General features: G+C 35.8%; 1 protein-coding gene across 1 annotated transcript; it reads left to right on the forward strand.

The window, feature by feature from the left end:
* The first annotated feature begins 931 nt into the window (after nt 1–931).
* On the forward strand, nt 932–17679 carry LOC131030424 (polyamine oxidase 7). Its single transcript, XM_059218608.1, is given in 12 exon segments — nt 932–1156; nt 7986–8016; nt 8092–8341; nt 14085–14231; nt 14326–14387; nt 14508–14689; nt 16555–16575; nt 16577–16702; nt 16888–17024; nt 17115–17382; nt 17492–17573; nt 17669–17679. Coding segments are annotated over 12 exon segments (1542 nt in total).
* Nucleotides 17680–18403: the final 724 nt, after the last annotated feature.

An 18403-nucleotide genomic window follows, 5' to 3' on the forward strand; every position in this document is an offset into this window, starting at 1 on the left:
GGCAAAAACCATGTGCTTTCTTAAATCCCACCACACAAAATGTACTGAGGCAACGAGAAAAATGAATGAATGAATTTATTTTAATGATGTTCATAAGACCACCAAACTAAAAAACTAAAAACTCCATTATAGAGATGGCTTCACAAGTTCAAATCCCCACAGGAGGTAGTATGAACTCTAACTCATGAGATTTTTTATATTTGTGAGTGATCGCTCGTTCGAGTCCCTAGGCACAGATACTAGGCTTAGGTACTCTGACTCAGAGATTTATTATTATTAATAAAAGGTAGGTACTCTGGGAGTAATAGCAGGCTTTAAAGTCTTTAAATTTGGGTAAGAAAACGGAAATGGAGCTTTTGGGGAGATGGAGTTTGTTGAGCGGTAGGTCTTTAAACTTGATCTCTCTTTCATAAATGTGTTGACAAAAATGTGTGTTGTCATTTATTTGGTAATTGTCACGAATTGATTGTGAACTCAGCTGATCTTTCGGAGTTTCTTCTTAGTTTGTACAGCTACCATTGACTTGTTATATTAAGTCTTTATTTCTCATTTATTTGAAGTCTTCTTGATTTTATCCTTTGCTGATCTTAATCAGCACACTTTAAGCTGTTAGGTGGCAATTGCGGGTCCATCCCTATTGTCAGTGTATGTTTTTTCAAGTTCAAACAGTGCTCGTTGTTAATTTTGAATTCAATATGTTCCCATGCGACATCGAGTAGATGCATGTGATTGCATAAAACATTTCTACTTCAAATACTAACCCCATAATTGTTTTATATGCAACGACAATGAGAGCTTTGAAATAGGGTATGGATATCCATCGAACTATAATAGAAGGGGGATTATCGTCAGATATTACAGTCGGAAATACGTGGGTAGACATTTGTGCAAAATGTGGAAGCATAGGTAAGGCATGTGAACTTTTTGAGCCATGCCTCAAAGGAATGTGGTTTCATGGAATGCTTTGATTGCAGGATATGCACACAATGCGTTTGCCAAAAAGATTTACAAACTTTCAACTGTGATTGGCAGGTATAAAGATAAACTCCTCAAAGTTTGGCAGCACCCTCTCAACTTGTGTGAAAATGGAGCTTTGGAACAGGGTGGAAATTCAATCCATCAAAGGATAAATGATAGACGAAGTCTGTTAGATGTTGTAACTGCGACTGCTCTGCTAGACGCGTATGCAAAGAAGTAATCCCAAATATTTAAATGAAAAATAAAATAAAAATCTTAATTTAGATCAATATTCTTCTCTCATTCTGATAAATATATTTTAATATATAATAATGTTTTCAGATGTCAAGTTAAATTTAAAATAAATCCATGATTTTTTATTGGTAAAGATGTTAAGTTCATTAGATATATATATATATTTTTGCATAATGTCACTCTACTTTAAATACGCACACACGCACATGCGTGCACACACACACATATTCATGTTTAAAGTATATATATGTAGATTGATACTTATTTTAGTTTTATATTATTTTGGACTAAAATTTTGAGTGCATTATTTTACTATAGATTTCACAGGGAAAATCATCATATCTTTGCAATTTGTCTTACCACAGAATTGATAGCCTCTATTAAATGGTTAATGGAGAGCAATCATTCGCAAAAAGAGTATTGAACCTCAGAAAGCCTATTTAGGACAACCTAGAGGCAATATTGAAGAGCATGATCTTGCTCAAGAGAGATCTCCTGGCAGTGAAAATTTTTTCATAATGGCAAACAAAAGATTGGAGAATACCCAATAGCTTAGAGAGCACCATATTGCCTTAGTTTTTATGCATGGTAAGGAGTGATGAGCATGAAGAGCTAGAAAAAATGCCTTAAAAAAGTTGGTCACCCACTTTAAGCTAGTGCATTTTGGCCTTGATCTTAGCCCCTATAGCTGCATGATTATCAACAATTTTATTTTATTGACAAAGTTGAGCCACACAAACTTGCAAACTAGGAGAGAAGAGGTTTGCAGAGAGTGCCCCCATGGCACATCGAAGATTTGAGGTGGTAGCCTCATAGGACTATAGGTGAAAAGTGGCGCTTTGATAACTATAAATGCAAAGAATGTGTGGCATGCATTGGATAGCATAATTCCACCAAGCTATCCACTTGGTTTGCTAAGTAGGACAACATTCCAGGTTCCAAACCCTATGAATGTGGGCTAGCATGGTTTGGTGACTCAACAAAGAACTATTTAAAAAAAACTGGTTTTGGATCTCTCAACAACATTATAGGAAACATAAGCATTAATGGTCCCAAAATAATGATTATCGACTGTCATGAGGATCTAGACAAGCCACTACGTAGGATTGGACCCATTATCATCACACAAAAAAGCCACCATGGTGCAAGAAACGTGACAACCCCTCTTCAACTAGCCTCGTGATTGGAGAAAAAAACTAGGATAGCTAGTCAAATAATCTGACATACTACATAAAGCATGAAAGAAGCAATTAATAATTCTTGAAGATACATCAATACCACAATAATTTTGTCTACTATCCTCCACATAAAACATCCTAGTGAGGTTAGCAAGACGTCATACATTTTGTGGGAAAATTCATGGCTGAAATTCATCCTCACCCTTTAAAGAAGAGTAATAATTTTGCAAGAAGTTTGAAGCCTTTTGGAAACTAGGCATACCATGCCTAGAAGGGTTGTGGGAGTGGCACAAACTTTGCAGCTGAGAAGAGAGAACCAAGGTCAGTTAAGGCATTCACACAAACTTTAGTTGAAGAGGAACCTTAGTGTCGAAAAAAAGGGCACTATCTTTCACCTTTGAAGAAGGATTTGAACCAACATGTTGCGACTACATAGCAGATCAGGCTCTAGGAGTTTCTTTACACACTGCTAGACGAGACAAAATTTACCTTGTGAGTCACCATAGTTGATTTATCTTCAGTTTAGAAACCTCAGGAGCACATAGAGGGTCAAGAAACTTCGGAGGGGTCTTAACCCTTGACACAACTATCAGATAATTCCTGATTTATACTTTGAGGATTGACATTAGAAGCACACATTTGGTAAATGTAGATCTAGAGAACATTCTAAGTCTGACAAATGCCTTGAATTTGAATATTGATCATGTCTTTGAGGTCATGAGATACATGTCTACTTCAACATAGGCCCATTTTTGGGGTTGAACATGATAAAAAACTATTGGCCTCGACACAAATGACCTTCCCAAGAGAGGAAGAAATAGCTAGGAGAAAATGACAACATGGCAAAGGAAGACCCAAGAACTCATTGCAAACATGCACATAGAATTTATTATCATTAGAGATAGAGTAGTCTCTAGAACAAGGACCAGAGATGATCAAATATACCACGGGTCATGCTAAAAAATAACTTGAACATGGTTGACTTAAGAAAAAGAAAAAAAGAAAAAACCCTTTGGTGAGGTTTTGGACCCCAGTAAGATGGATCCCATGAGGGGCCCATGACTTGGAAACCCAATTCTGTAGCATGCTTTTAGGGGGTACCTCATAAGGCATACCTCATAAAATACTCTTGGCACAAATTTTAAAGTCACATTTTTGGAGGAGCCATTGCTCACAGATGTCAAACCACCAATAACAACACCAACTTCTAGGTTGAAGTTGGTTGAGGTCATTAAAAACTAAATCTCTTGTAGTAAATGTTGTATGATGCAAGATTGAATGATAAAGAAAAACCAAAGAATGCAAAAAAAACCAAAAACTCTAGTAAAGCCAATTTCTCCCTTAATGTTTGAGATTGAAACTTCAACTTCTTAGGTTAGAGTTTTCACCATGACATTATTTTGCAAACTTCACCACGGCAATTATTTAGTTTAAATAGAGTTATGACTAGCATACCCACCTTAGATAAATCTACATAAATGATTAAAAAGGAGATCATTATCAAGACATCTATTCTACTTATGTCGCAAGTATAGTGAAAAACAAGTTATAAATTTCCCTTAAGTGAAACTTAGGGAGTAATGTATGCAATGTGATGAGTTTTGACTACTAGGGCATGTTAGGCACTCATTTACAAATTTCTCATAAAGTGAAGAAAAAGGAGAAAACCTAGTGGGAACAAAAATCCTCTCCAAAAGAGAAATGATGCATGAAATTAAATGTATAAGTGTGAAGAAGAGAAGCGATATAAAGAACTCACGATGAACCCCCGAGGACTACATCTAACATAATGCATAGAATCCACCTTCCCCTCCAGCCCCCCATAGTGGAGAAAGAAGATAAGTTCATAAGATACCACAAAAAATGTGAAGTAATGAACTCCATATGAGGAAATAATTCCTCACCAAACTAATAAAAGAAGATAAATAATGTAGCCTCCCCTCAAAATTATTCCTTCAGTGTTGGTAGATTCTCAACACTAGATGTTGAAGATGATCCATGAATGTAGAACAATATTTCTTTTGTTAGGAGGAAACAACACCACAAATATGTGCAAGATGACCTCCTATTCTTAATAGGAAGATGTAGGAATCACTACAAATGTCTTTGAATTTGACCTCCTATTCTTAATAGGGAGATGTAGGAATCACTATAAATGTCTTTGAATTCTACACAAGATCCAAAGACTGAAATGATGATCGTGATGGATACTCAAAGACCTCCAAAATAATGTTGTGAGGTGACAAATGCTAATATGATGGATTAGGTACTGAAAAAGATTTAGTAACATGGATCATGGATGTATGGTGATAGTTAGACCAATGTGGATTTGATAAGTTGATGTAAATGATGACAACTAAGTCAAGTTAAACTCATGACAGTTTGAATATCTTTCATGATAAAAGCTTATATAGAAAAGGTAAGAGCAATAAGATAGCAATGGTGATGCAGCTTCATCAAAGATGACATATAAAAGGAGGACAAATGTCCTCAAATATTTCATGCAAATTTATAAGGTTGGACTCTACAAATAGAGTTGATATATTAGGTAGAATATGCATCCCAATATTTATGAAAAATTTAAAGAGACAATAGCAATGTTCTAATGCAAATAACATTTGGAAGTCATGGATGAGTCAACAATGGATTCAAATGTAGCAATAGGTGATATGGGAGATGCAAGCCATGTGACATTTATCCTCATATGATGGTGTCTCATAAGATGGTTGAGTGAGACTAGATAGTATTTTTTATAGGCACTGAAAAGAAAAAAATTAATAATTTGAGGCCTTTTTGTTACATCATTGTTGTATTTCATAAATTCTAAAAGCAATTAAAATTTTTAGTTTACTTCCATAATTATCACATCTAATTTTCAACATGATTACAAAATTAGCAACTCAATAGAAAGAAACACTCAAATGGCCCTTTGTGATTAGAGAGCCCCCCAAATTTGGAATGTTATAACTTAGTATCTTTTGTAATGCAGATAGGTCCAATACATGGGTAATGGGAAATATGAACTTTTGAAAAAAAAGATGCTCAATTTAATCTACAAATCAAAAGTTATTAAGTAATCATTTCTTGTAAAATTAACCTAATTTAAATAGAGGTGCACTAAATGTTGATAAACAACATTAAGATGGAAGAAAACCCAGTCATCCAACCACTTGTTAACATTGATACAAAAAATACTTTTTGTCAACTATTTTCTCTTGAAAAATTGACACCTCATTTTCAAATTAGAAAAAATATCCTTTTTTATACATAATGTAAAGAATTTACTAACTACATCTTTGAGGTTAATGAACCACCAGTAGTTAGTTGTTCAAAGAACAATAAAAATAATTGTTTACAAAAAGATATTATATATAGACTATTAGCATTTTAAATGTGAGGTTCTATGCATGGAGGGTTTTACTATATCAAACACTCATTCCATGCAAATAACAATGAATTCGTTGAGGACTAGTTTAAGTATGTTGGGCGATCAATAGTTAATGCAAAACAACAATGCTATTATGAAGAGCCCCAAAGATGTGGAACATGGGGAGAGCTCTAGAAACTCACCTTTGTTGTTGAAGATCAAGTAAAAAAGATATTGCTAGCATCTTAACAAAGACAAAGACAATAGTAAATGGCAATTTAAATACAAACTGTACTTGTAGTTGGTGAAGGCTCATGAGTAAATACTCTAGCATTGTCTCAACTTATGTTGAGTCAAAGGCATGGATGCAACTTAGGTTGAGAAATATTGATCTCAAAATCATAGAGAATATGAACGAGGTAAAGGCTAGTTACGTGTGATCAAGATTGATAATCTTTTTGGTAGCTTAATGAGGTAAATACACTTGTTGGTGAAAGTTTGTGGCAATGTGATGGGGCTAAACTGGCAACAGTAATAGCAACACACTCAACAAAACTATACAACGATGTAATGTATAGTTGAATGGTATGACTAATGCTTGGTATACAAAAATATTTATTCTTCTCAATTTGCTGCTTTAAATATCATATGTACTGTGACCCAGCAATTTTTTTTTTGTTTTTGAAAAGGAAGGCACAATGAGATAGCCAATTCACAATAATGAAAGCTTTATATTTAGAGGCCCCTACAGGTGAGGAAGCATGGATGATTCATATGCTAGAGAGAGTGACAATTAAAAAGAAATCCTAGAATGGAAAAATTCTTAGGCACAAACCAAACAAAACTTATAGGTTATGATGCAAACACTAGAGTGTCTCAAAAAAAGGTCAAATGGCAAAAAAAAATGCTTGTAAACCTGAATTGAAACCTTCCAAACAGGTCAAATAGGACAATATTTCTACAATTCAATTAAAAATAAAGACCCTATGGCCATCTGCGAAAACAAATTATTTTTTAAAATTGGTTGTACAACAACAAACAAATGTGAAAGTTGAAAATTATCAAAATTGAGAAAATGAAAGGTATTTTTCATTATTAGAGCCTTCTAAACATGATGGTGTTTTTTGGCTTTGTGATACTCTGATGATAGGGCTTTGTGCAAGAATCATCTTGATGCAATAAGAAACATGAAATTATGACTTGATAACATTTTTGAGAAATCTAGAATCCGAAAGAATGAAAATGAAACCTCCATTAGTGAAACAAAATAGCGCACAAAAACATTTCTATCATATATAAAATGAGAGAGTGTAAATATAATGAGGAACCTTGCATATATAGGAAAGATAGATAAGGTACACTCAAATTGTGACTAACCCTCCAAAGGTGGAACACTTCTAAGCTCACTAGACAAGTGTGTGAGTGAGTGTCAAATTTGAATTCACTAAGTCTCTCAAGTGACAAGGACACATGTCTCAACCACATGAGGTGAGACAAAAACATAAAATAGGCTAAGTAAACATAAGTTAAGCATGAATAGGTCAATCCTAAAGAGGTGAATAGTTAACTAGATAGATTTGACAATATTTAAGCTAACATCTTTCATCTATGAAAACTTTACTAATCATTCTATTAAAGCTTCTTGATGTTGTCATCTTGAAGAATATATAGTATGAAAAAGTTATGTTCTCTTATAATCAAAATACACTTCTTCCATTATCATATTTTAGTATTTATTTGGTTTGCATATCATTGCCATCTTTTTAGGAATCAAGAACATTTCTCTAGAACTTATAAATTTTATTATTATGTAATTAAATTGCAATATTTTCTAGTCTTCTTTGAAAGTAAATTTCTATGAAAAATATGTAAGTAGTAGTAGGCATTCCAAAACTTATTGGACTAGAAATAGCCACATAAAGTAAATCAAGCTATCAAATTAAAGAAATAAACTAGTTTGTCTTATAATATTAGAGAGTAAAACATTTGTTTCATACCAGCTTTCTACCATCATAAGGGCTCATTGTGAAGTCCAAAATGGATTCTCATAAACACTTCAAAAATCTATGGGCACATGAACATAATTCTAGATGTTAGTCTGGTTGAACTTGATTTCTTTGTTGACCATGAAATACCTCATTTTATATATAGAAGAATTTTATATTCGCTCTTTATTCATTTAGAAAAAAGAATTGTTTATCCAAATTTCATTTCATAATGTATTTAAGTTGATAATAGTGGTGGGAGCAGGGATGTCAGGTATGTTTTGATTTTACTGAATCTTTCTCACAAATGGAAACCTTGTATCAATGGATTTGTTTCCCGTGAATTCAGGAATAATGGTAGCCAAGACGTTGTCGGATAATGGAGTGAAGGATTTTGTAATTCTGGAAGTGACAAATAGAATTGGGGGGAAAATGTACAAGGAGTCAATTGCAGGTTATACTGTAGAGAAAGGAGCCAACTGGGTGGAGGGCGTGGGAGGTACCAAAATGAATCCCATTTGGCCTCTCGCCAACAAGTACAAGTTGGGTTAATTTCTTTTCGATTGGAGCAATCTCAGTTATAATATCTATGGCCAGGAGTAAGCATGTGTATATTGTTGGAAGTTGAAGTCTAACAGACTCCTTCCTTGTTTGCCGCCAAAACTCTTGTCTATTCATATTCTCTTTGCTAGCTCTTTAAGAGCTGATTGTAATTCATTTTTGAAGGTTAATCGTTGGAGCTAATTGCAACTATGTATATATAAACCAGATTGGTGAATAATAGAGTGATTCCCATGCTTCTAGTGTGGATGTAGGCAATTGCCGAACCATGATAAATCTGTGTGTCTCTTTGTTTGTGTTGTGTGTTGTTAATTCTGTTTATCTGCTGTTTTTCAATTTGATTTTTCTACCTAACAATTGGTATCAGAGCGAGGTTAGATCGCTGTTTAGATTTTGGTGTTTGAATTTCTAGAATCATGGAAGAATCGAAGATAGAGAAGTTCTCCGGTCAGAGATTCGGGTTATGGAAAGTGCAGATGGAGTCTTTGCTGATAAAGCAAGACCTTTCACTCACGCTTGAAGGGAAAACAAAGAAACCAGCTAGGATGGCTGATGAAGAATGGGAAAAATTGGACAAGAAGGCGATAGCGACAATTTTTCTCTCGCTGTCCAATAATGTTCTCTTCAATGTCACGGGTGATGCAACAACAAAAGATGTATGGGATAGACTCTCCACCATGTATGAAATGACATCGACTGCAAATAAAGTTTTTATTATGAAGCTTGTACAAACTGAAAATGAAGGAAGGTTGTGCTATGGCAAACCACATCAATGAATTCGATACATTGATTAGTCAAGCAACTTTGGTGGGGATGACACAAGATGATGAAAGCAAGGCTGTTTTATTATTGTGTTCTTTACCAGGTAGCAAGGATGGTGTTGTAACAACAGTTATCACATCTATATCTGGTAAAAATAAGTTAGTTTTTAATGATGTAGCAGCTACTCTTCTCAGCGAGGATTTGAGAAGAAAGAATGATGAACCTTCATCCGGTGAAGCCTTAACGGTGGTCAGCACCGATAATAGAGGCAGAAATAATTACTATAGATGTTCGAAATCAACAAAGAGATTGAAGTCTAGAAACTGAAATGGTGAATGTTGGTTTTGTGGCAAAGCTGGTCATGTGAAAAGGATTGCAGAAATTTCAAAAGAGCACAGGAGAGAGTGCGGGATAGCGAAGCAAATATAGTTTATGATAAAGATGATAGCGTTTTAATCCTTTCAACAACCAACACTACTCTAGATTCATGGGTGCTTGATTCCGGTGCCTCCTATCATGCTACCTCATGTCTTGAAGCATTCATTAACTACCATGAAGGTCATTTTGGCAATGTTTTCTTAGGAGATAACAAAGCTTGTGAAATTACAGGCAAAGGGGATGTATTTCTGCCATTAGAAGGTGGTAAAACATGGCTGCTCAAAGATGTTCGCCATGTCCCAAAATTGAAGCGGAATTTGATATCCATTGGACAGCTCTTTGGTTAAGGTCTTAATGTTAATTTTCTCCCGGATACATGGAAAGTAACCCATGGCACCATGCTGATTGCAAATGGTAATAAAGTGGGAAGCCTATACATATTTAAGACTCATGGTGAAGTGGGAGTTGCAATGGTGATTGAGGACAACAAAGCAGATCTTTGGCATCAAAGACTTGGGCACATTAGAAAAAAAGGTCTCCATGTTATGCATACAAGAAATCAGCTACCGAGCCTCAAGCTTGTTGACTTAGCCTTTTGTGAACATTGCCTTTATGGCAAACAAAAGAGAGCCAATTTTTTGAAAGGTGGGCGTGACACAAAGACAACACCGCTGGAGCTTGTATACTCAGATGTTTTTGGACCGACCGAGGTAACCTCCATTGAAGGAGCTAACTATTTTGTAACATTTCTTGATGATTGTACAAGAAAAGTATGGATTTAATTGCTTTCTAGGAAATCTGAAGTGTTTTCAAAATTTAAAATTTTCAAGGCTTTAGTTGAAAACCAGATTGGGCATAGGATTAAATGCTTACAAACCAATAACGGTGGGAAATTTTGTTCACATGAATTTGATAATATTTGTGTTGATAATGGGATTAGAAGAATCAAGGTTGTCCCTTTCACTCCTCAAGAAAACGGTGCAGCCAAGAGGATGAATAGAACAATTCTTGAGAAGGCACGATGGATGTTGTCTAATGCAGGTTTAGGCAAAGAATTTTGGGCAGAAGCGTGTAACACATCAGTATATTTAATCAACTGAAGTCCATCATCTAAATTGGATTCTGGTATTCTGGAAGAGGAATGACAAGGGAAAAGGATTTCATATTCGCATCTTCATGTGTTTGGATGCGAAGCCTTCTCGCATATACCCAAAGAAAAGCAAACGAAATTGGATCCAAAGTCGCTGAAATGTATCTTTGTGGGGTATGGAGAAGAGCAGTTTGGTTTCAGATTGTGGGATTCAGTTCACAAAAGGATTGTTCGTAGCAGAGATGTAGTCTTTCATGAAACCTCCTTTCCACCACTACAAGATGCAAATAAATCAGAGACATAATATGTCCCTATGTCTCTATTTCAGAATTTGACTACCAGTGCTCTGCCTCCACTCTCTCATTCAGTGGGAGCTCCTATGACATCTACATCTATTGAATACAATTCTCAATCTGAGAATGAAGAAGAGAGTGATGAAAATGTTTGGTCTTCTTGTAACTTTGAAAATGGGGGTCCCCATAACAGAGTGAATTCTCCCCAAAATACCACTCATATTGTAGGAAACCTTGGCTCCCTTTATTCCCGATTGGTTGGGCAACCCACACAGTGGTCTTCAACTCCACCTTAGCCTGCACAATGTGTTTCATCCTCCCCACACCCCATGAGCTCCCTGCAGCTTCCGCACCCCCAGTCTCCTCTCCTTCTCCTCTCGGATTCCCTGTAGCCTCCCCTCACTCTTCGTAGGACCTGCCAACGCTGCAGGCTCCCCGTGAACCCCCTGCAACGTCCTTCCCCTCTGCGTAAGCTACCTCCCGTGAGCTCTCCGCCCACTCTCACACTACAGTCTCTGCACCGCCTCGTCCCCTGCACTCACCTACTGCTACGAGGTCTCTACCACCATTGTGCATCCAAACTACTGATGGTGATGTGGCATCCCCCTCCCGCAAACCTAGCTCCCTACACAAATAGTCATTGCAGGCAGAGCACGATGTTTCTAGAGGTTCATTTTCTCGCAAATTGCTTGCACACAATGTGGATAAAAATCCACAAGTTTTCGCATACCCTGTAGATAGGAAAACAAATAGGGATATTAGTAGAGACATTAACAGTGGAAGCAATGTAAATGTACATAAACAAGGGACACATAATGGTTCTACTACTCCAGCTGAGAGTCAATTGAGGAAATCAACCAGACAAAGGCGACCTCCTACAAAATTTTCTGATTATGACTTATTGTTTTGTGAAGAGGCTGAACCTTCTTTGCTCATCTCTGATCAAACAGAGCCTGCAACATACAAAGAGGCTTGTAAAAATGTAGACCATGATAACTGGCATGCTGCAATGTATGAAGAAATGGACACACTAGTGAGAAATCAGACATGGGATTTGGTGCCACTTTCGCCTGACAGAAAGGCATTAAGAAATAAATGGGTATACAAACTAAAAGATAAAGCCAATGGTCACAAAAGATTTTGAGCAAGACTGGTTGTAAAGGGATATGATCAACAACAAGACCTCGACTTCAAACAAATTTTCTTGCCAGTAGTTAAAATGACTACCATCCGAGCAGTATTGGGCTTAGTTGCAGCTTGGGATCTTGAACTTGAACAACTTGATGTGAAGACGATTTTTCTCCATGGTAACCTTGATGAGGAACTATTTATGCATCAGCCGGAAGGGTTTATTAAAAAGGGGCAGGAACACATTTATTGTAGATTGAAATGCAGTTTGTATGGGCTTAAGCAAGCCCCCTGACAGTGGTATCTTAAATTTGACAAGTTCATGATTGACCACAAGTTTACTCGCAGCGAGTCTGATCCTTATATCTACTCAAGAAGCTTCCTAATGGCGAATTTGTCATTCTTCTCCTTTATGTGGATGATATGCTAGTGGCCGGCACAAGCATGAGGATTGTGAGTGAACTTAAGACTCATTTAGCAAAGGAATTTTCCATGAAAGACTTAGGGGCAACAAAGAAGATCCTAGGAATGACTATTTTTCGAGATAGAAAAAAGAGAGAACTCAAGCTATCTTAGCAAGACTACATTAAAAAAGTCTTGGACAGATTTGGTATGGTAGATGCTAAGTCTATTTGTGTACCTTTAGCCTCTCATTTTCGGTTGTCTTCTCAATTGTGTCCTAAAACACAAGAAGATAAGGAGTTTATGGATAAATTCCATACAAATTTGCAGTTGGAAGTCTCATGTATGCTATGGTATCTACTCGACCAGATATTGCTCATGCCGTGGGTTTGGTGAGAAGATTTATGGCTAATTTGGAAAAATCACATTGGGAGGTGGTTAAGTATATCTGTAGGTATCTCAAAGGTACTTCTGATTTTTGTTTATGGTTTGGAAAGAATAAGACAGTTTTGCAAGGGTCTACCGATTCTGATTTTGCCGATGACTTAGACAAAAGAAAGTCTACTTTTGGTTATGCTTTCACATTTGCCAGGGTAGCGATTAGTTGGGCTTCAAAATTGCAACATACAGTTGCTCAATCAACCGCGGAAGCATAATACATAGCTCTTTCTGAGGGAGAAAAAGAGATGGTATGGTTGCAACTCTTGTTCAATGAGTTGGGTTTGAAGCAATTAGATTTTGCTTTGTTTTGTGATAACAACAGTGCAATTTTTATGACTAAACAACAGACATCTCAACCGTGGTCAAAACATGTTGATGTTCATAGTCATTATGTTTGCCATATGGTCGAAGAAGGCAAGTTTCATGTAGATAAGATTCATACTGACCTGAATCCAGCTGATGTGCTCACTAAAGTGGTTAAGTGGGAGAAGTTCGATTTCTGCCGAGCTTCTCTCGGCCTTTCCAATAATTGATAGCAGAACTGAGTGGGGGAATCTACTTGTTGCAGCAGTTCGTTGGCCTTCAGTGGGAGATTGTTGGAAGTTGAAGTCCAACAGATTCCTTCCTTGTTTGCCACCAAAACTCTTGGCTATTCATATTCTCTTTGCTAGCTCTTTAAGAGCTGATTGTAATTCATTTCTGAAGGTTAATTGCTGGAGCTGATTGCAACTGTGTATATGTAAACCAGATTGGTGAATAATAGAGTGATTCCCCTACTTCTAGTGTGGATGTAGGCAATTGCCGAACCATGATAAATCTGTGTGTCTCTTTGTTTGTGTTGTGTGTTGTTAATTCTGTTAATCTACTGTTTTTCAATTCGATTTTTCATCCTAACATATATTTGGAAAAGAAAATTTCTAAAACATCAAATTTTTACAATCTAGAAATTGTTCGTGATTGTTTTTGTTTTAGATTGTGTAATAGTTTTTATATCATCGTTTAAGATTAGATTATGTGTTACTTTTTGCATCATCATTTTGAAATTAGATTGTGTGTTATTTTTTGCATCGTCATTTTAGAACAGATCATGTGATTCATCATCAGAATAATAGAATGCTATCAGAAATTTTAAAAATGTGTAAAAACAGATTATCTTTTTGACAATAGATTACAAAATATGATTCAAAATATTGATACAAAACTAACATATAATCTAATCTAAAAATAATCATGATCAAAAAAATATCAATCTCTATTCAATCATTAAAAATGTTTACTGATGTGTAGGGGAGATATTCTGCCTCAGTCTGCTGTGGCGCGCCCTTAAAAGTTAGCTTCAATATCATCTGATTTCAGTTCAAATCTGTCCACATTGTTGCAAAAGAGCGGAGGGGAAGACATTTCTATTTTGGCTTCACAGAGGACCTTTGGACAGTATGGTCTGGTTGCTCTTCGCTGTTGTTCATTCTGAGCCTTACTCTTTCACTGATCTTAGATCTAATTGATGTTTTTTATTGTTTTCATATAGTGTTCCCATCACACCGTTGGAGATGGCTATCGATTTCTTCTTGTACGACTTTGAAATTGCAGGTATCATCACCGTGCGTCGTGTATAACTTTATAAGCCATTTGAGATTGGTAGCATTTTGACTAGGTATTATGGAAATAAGTTACTAATGTTAAGTTTGGGTCTGGACTCCGGATGTCTAGAGCCTCCGAGAGTGACAAGCTTGAAGAATGTGGAGCCCAATCCTACTTTCGAGGAATTTGGAGAAGATGAGTATTTTATTGCAGACAGTCGAGGTTACGAATACATTGTTCATAGGATAGCCCAGGAATTTCTCCACTCTGCTAATGGATCTATTTCAAACCCACGTCTGAAGCTCAACAAGGTTTGGCCCTTTTCCGAGCTTTCAAAAATGAAAGCAAGGATTTTTCAACACATCTAAACTATGGTGCAAGTTGTGTATACAAGTTTTTGTTTTTGGTTTAAGCTGTGTATTGTTCTTTATTTGATGTTTTGGATCATATTTAATGATCTAGATTGTGGAAAATTTGTATGTAAGTTTTTTTTCTTTAGCTGTCTATTGTTCTTTATTTGATGTTTTAGTCTTTTAGATCATACTCAACAATCTAGACTGTGGAAAACTCATACATGTTAGCGCACAGTTAACTTTCTGTTCTGCCCATGATTTATGGAGAACAGGTGTTGCATATGCATTGTGAATGTAAGCTAACTAAAGAGTTTTAAACTCAATCTACCTCATTATTTCAGTTTAACTGATCTACATTTTCAGAAATTTCATGCATCTCATGCATAATTTCTGCTCCTGTGATCTATTTATCATTTATAATCATACAAATTTGTAATAATGAAAATGGTTTTATTGCTTTCATTTGTTCTTCTGATTTTTCTTCTGCAAGTTTTGCTCTTCTCTTCTTGCTAGATCCATACTGTGCAGGTTAGAAAATTTTACATGGTATCAGAGCCTAGAGCTAGAAGGAAGGAGCACAACAATTATTTGCTGTCAGATTTATGAAGATTACCATCACCATGGAAGCTGATGTAGATCTCTGTTTCTAGATGCATGCATATTCTTTCCCTAATTTTTGCATGCTCCATGTGTTTTTTCCCTATATTGATTCTTTAAAACTTGTACGTGCTTTGCAAGCACTGCATGACAAAGATTTGAAAAAATTGGGGCTTTGTAAAAAAAAAAAAGAACTTTTAGAAAGTTTATATGAGGGTTTTGCTTAATGCATTTAGTATAGGTTTCTTTCAATAAGTTTCCTGAATAAAATAGAAGATTAAAGTTGCTATGCTCTCTTCCTCCTATTGACAGTCAAAGGTATTCTTTTGTTCTAAATTCCTATCTACATGAGATTCCAATGTTGCAACTTTGTTTGCTCCTAGAGATTCTTTCTAGCAGGGTTTCTGACTACATAAGATTCCAGAGTTGCATCCTCGTGTGCTTCCATAGTTTCTTTCTAGTTGGACATTATTGAGCAATGGATAAACAATGGCATCATCCTAATCAGAGGACATTTTGAAGTTCTTCAGCTTGGAGCACATTTCTGCAGATTCATATCTTCCTGTCTTTAGATGATCAGTTTCTGTATTTAGAGACCGTGTACTTGTCTGTTCATCCATGTGAGCAATGCAAAATATGTACAACTGATTTTCAAAGTATCCCAGAGGTACTCATGCAGTGGTTTCTATGATTTTGTACAATCCTGTTCCAGTGTGGATTCATTTGCAGTTCTTTTTCATCGGCAATTGCAGCTTTCTTCTATAGTTAGAATAATGGTTAGGAGTTTTTCTCAATTGGGTTTTCTCCTTTCTTCTTTGTAATTGGGTTTCTGATCAGGCTTTGTTGCCTGGATCCATATCTCTCCTTAGTTAAACTTAAGGGGGAGTGTTAGCGCACAGTTAACTTTCTGTTCTGCCCATGATTCATGGAGAACAGGCGTTGCATATGCATTGTGAATGTAAGCTAACTAAAGAGTTTTAAACTCAATCTACCTCATTATTTCAGTTTAACTGATCTACATCTTCAGAAATTTCATGCATCTCATGCATAATTTCTGCTCCTGTGATCTATATATCATTTGTAATCATACAAATTTGTAATAATGAAAATGGTTTTATTGCTTTCATTTGTTCTTCTGATTTTTCTTCTGCAAGTTTTGCTCTTCTCTTCTTGCTAGATCCATACTGTGCCGGTTAGAAAATTTTACAATACAAACTATGGTGCAGGTTGTTAGAAAAATTGAATACACAGACAGACAAGGGTGTGAAGGTTTGAACAGAGGACGGTACAGTTTATACCGCAGAGAACGCCATTGTATCAGTCAGTGTGGGGGTTCTTCAAACAAAACTCATCGAATTAAAACCTGACTTGCCTGTGGGTAGATTTGTTTGTTTACAACATGGTAAAAGCTTTTTGTAAAACTATGATAGATTGTGGATTGTAATTTGAAAAATCAATGTCCATAAGTTATTAAAATTTTCTGAAGTTTTTATTTAACTTAATCGACAATGTATGAAAGAAATTCATGATCAACGAGGATCCTGAATATGTATGTGCAGCTTTGGAAACTCATGGCAATATACAAGTGGGATTTGGTGATTTACTGCAAGATCTTCATGAAGTTCCCCTCCAAGTTCTGGCCCAATGGACCTGGCACTGAGTTCTTCATGTATGCTCATGAGAAAAGAGGTTACTACAATTTTTGGCAGGTGTGATCACCTATTTTCTCATTTCAAGCAGTGGAAACCCTTTGTTTAGATTGAATGCATTTCTTAAAATTACCTTCCCCTGTTTTTCAACATTTGGAAAATGAATACCCGGAAGGAAATCTGCTAATGGTGACAGTTACAGACGATGAAGCCCGGAGGATAGAACACCAGCCTGACAAGGAAACCAAAGCCGAAATAATGTCAATTCTCAGAAAGATGTTTGGCAATCACATTCCTGAAATGGAAGCGATTTTGATTCCCAGATGGGGTCAAGATCGGTTCTACAAGGGAACTTATTCCAACTGGCCTATAGGAGCATCCGTACACGACTTTTCGAGATAACAGGTCCGTCATCTAAATCAACTTTAAAATTGTTCACACATCTCTCAAAATGGTCTTTGGAAGAAGGAAACACTTATTATTACTAAGAAAACATTTTATTAATTGATGTCAGGCACCAGTTGGGGCAGTGTATTTCACTGGAGAGCATACCAGTCAGGAATACAACGGTTATGTCCACAATGCCTATCTTGCAGGTATGTCAATGGCCATCTATAGATGCATATAATATCTTGACTTCTATTTCTCACCTAATACATTGAAGACATAAATGTTTTGTTAATGTGAATAGGTATTCTATGATGGTAATAAGAGGTGAATGTGATAATTTTTTTTTATCTTAAATTTGATAATCATTTAAATGTTTAAATATTTATACTAATTAACTAAGTATTTATTATATGATGCATGATGATAATAGACAGATACAACTAATCAGGTGCTGGATTACATTAAAAAGGGACACTGTGCTCCCAAATCTCATAGACAAAATGAACCTTGTAATGAAGACATCCAAAGGGTAAGTGTCTTTGTATTTAAAGCATGGAAATGAGTGGTAATAACATATTAGAAATTATGGAATTAATTGAAGATTTAAGTGGGACAATTTGAAGTGGGCGATGGAGATGGAAAGGAAAGCATGGATCGATAAGGTGGAAGTTCTAGAAGACGCACTCTCACACAAATGCAAACCATGACTTCCAAGTTAGATATGTCATACATAATTATGTTACAGAAGTTATGAATTATTGTGAAATTATGTGCATAATACCATATGACTAAAAAATAATAAAGGTAATAGTAATCTTGTTATTTAATGGTATTGATTCTCACATTCTTTCAATACAAGTAGTTCCACATACTAATCTTGAAGATTTGTAATATTAGAAGATCAAGGAGTAAACTTATCTTATATTCCCTCTAATCATGGATAACAATGTGTCCCTAATTTTATTTTTACCTTTTTATCCTAAATTTAATTCAATTGAAAATATCAAATCTATTATTACGTGCCATAGGTAACTAT

This window comes from Cryptomeria japonica, chromosome 4, assembly GCF_030272615.1.
Source record: "Cryptomeria japonica chromosome 4, Sugi_1.0, whole genome shotgun sequence".
Lineage (NCBI taxonomy): Eukaryota > Viridiplantae > Streptophyta > Pinopsida > Cupressales > Cupressaceae > Cryptomeria > Cryptomeria japonica.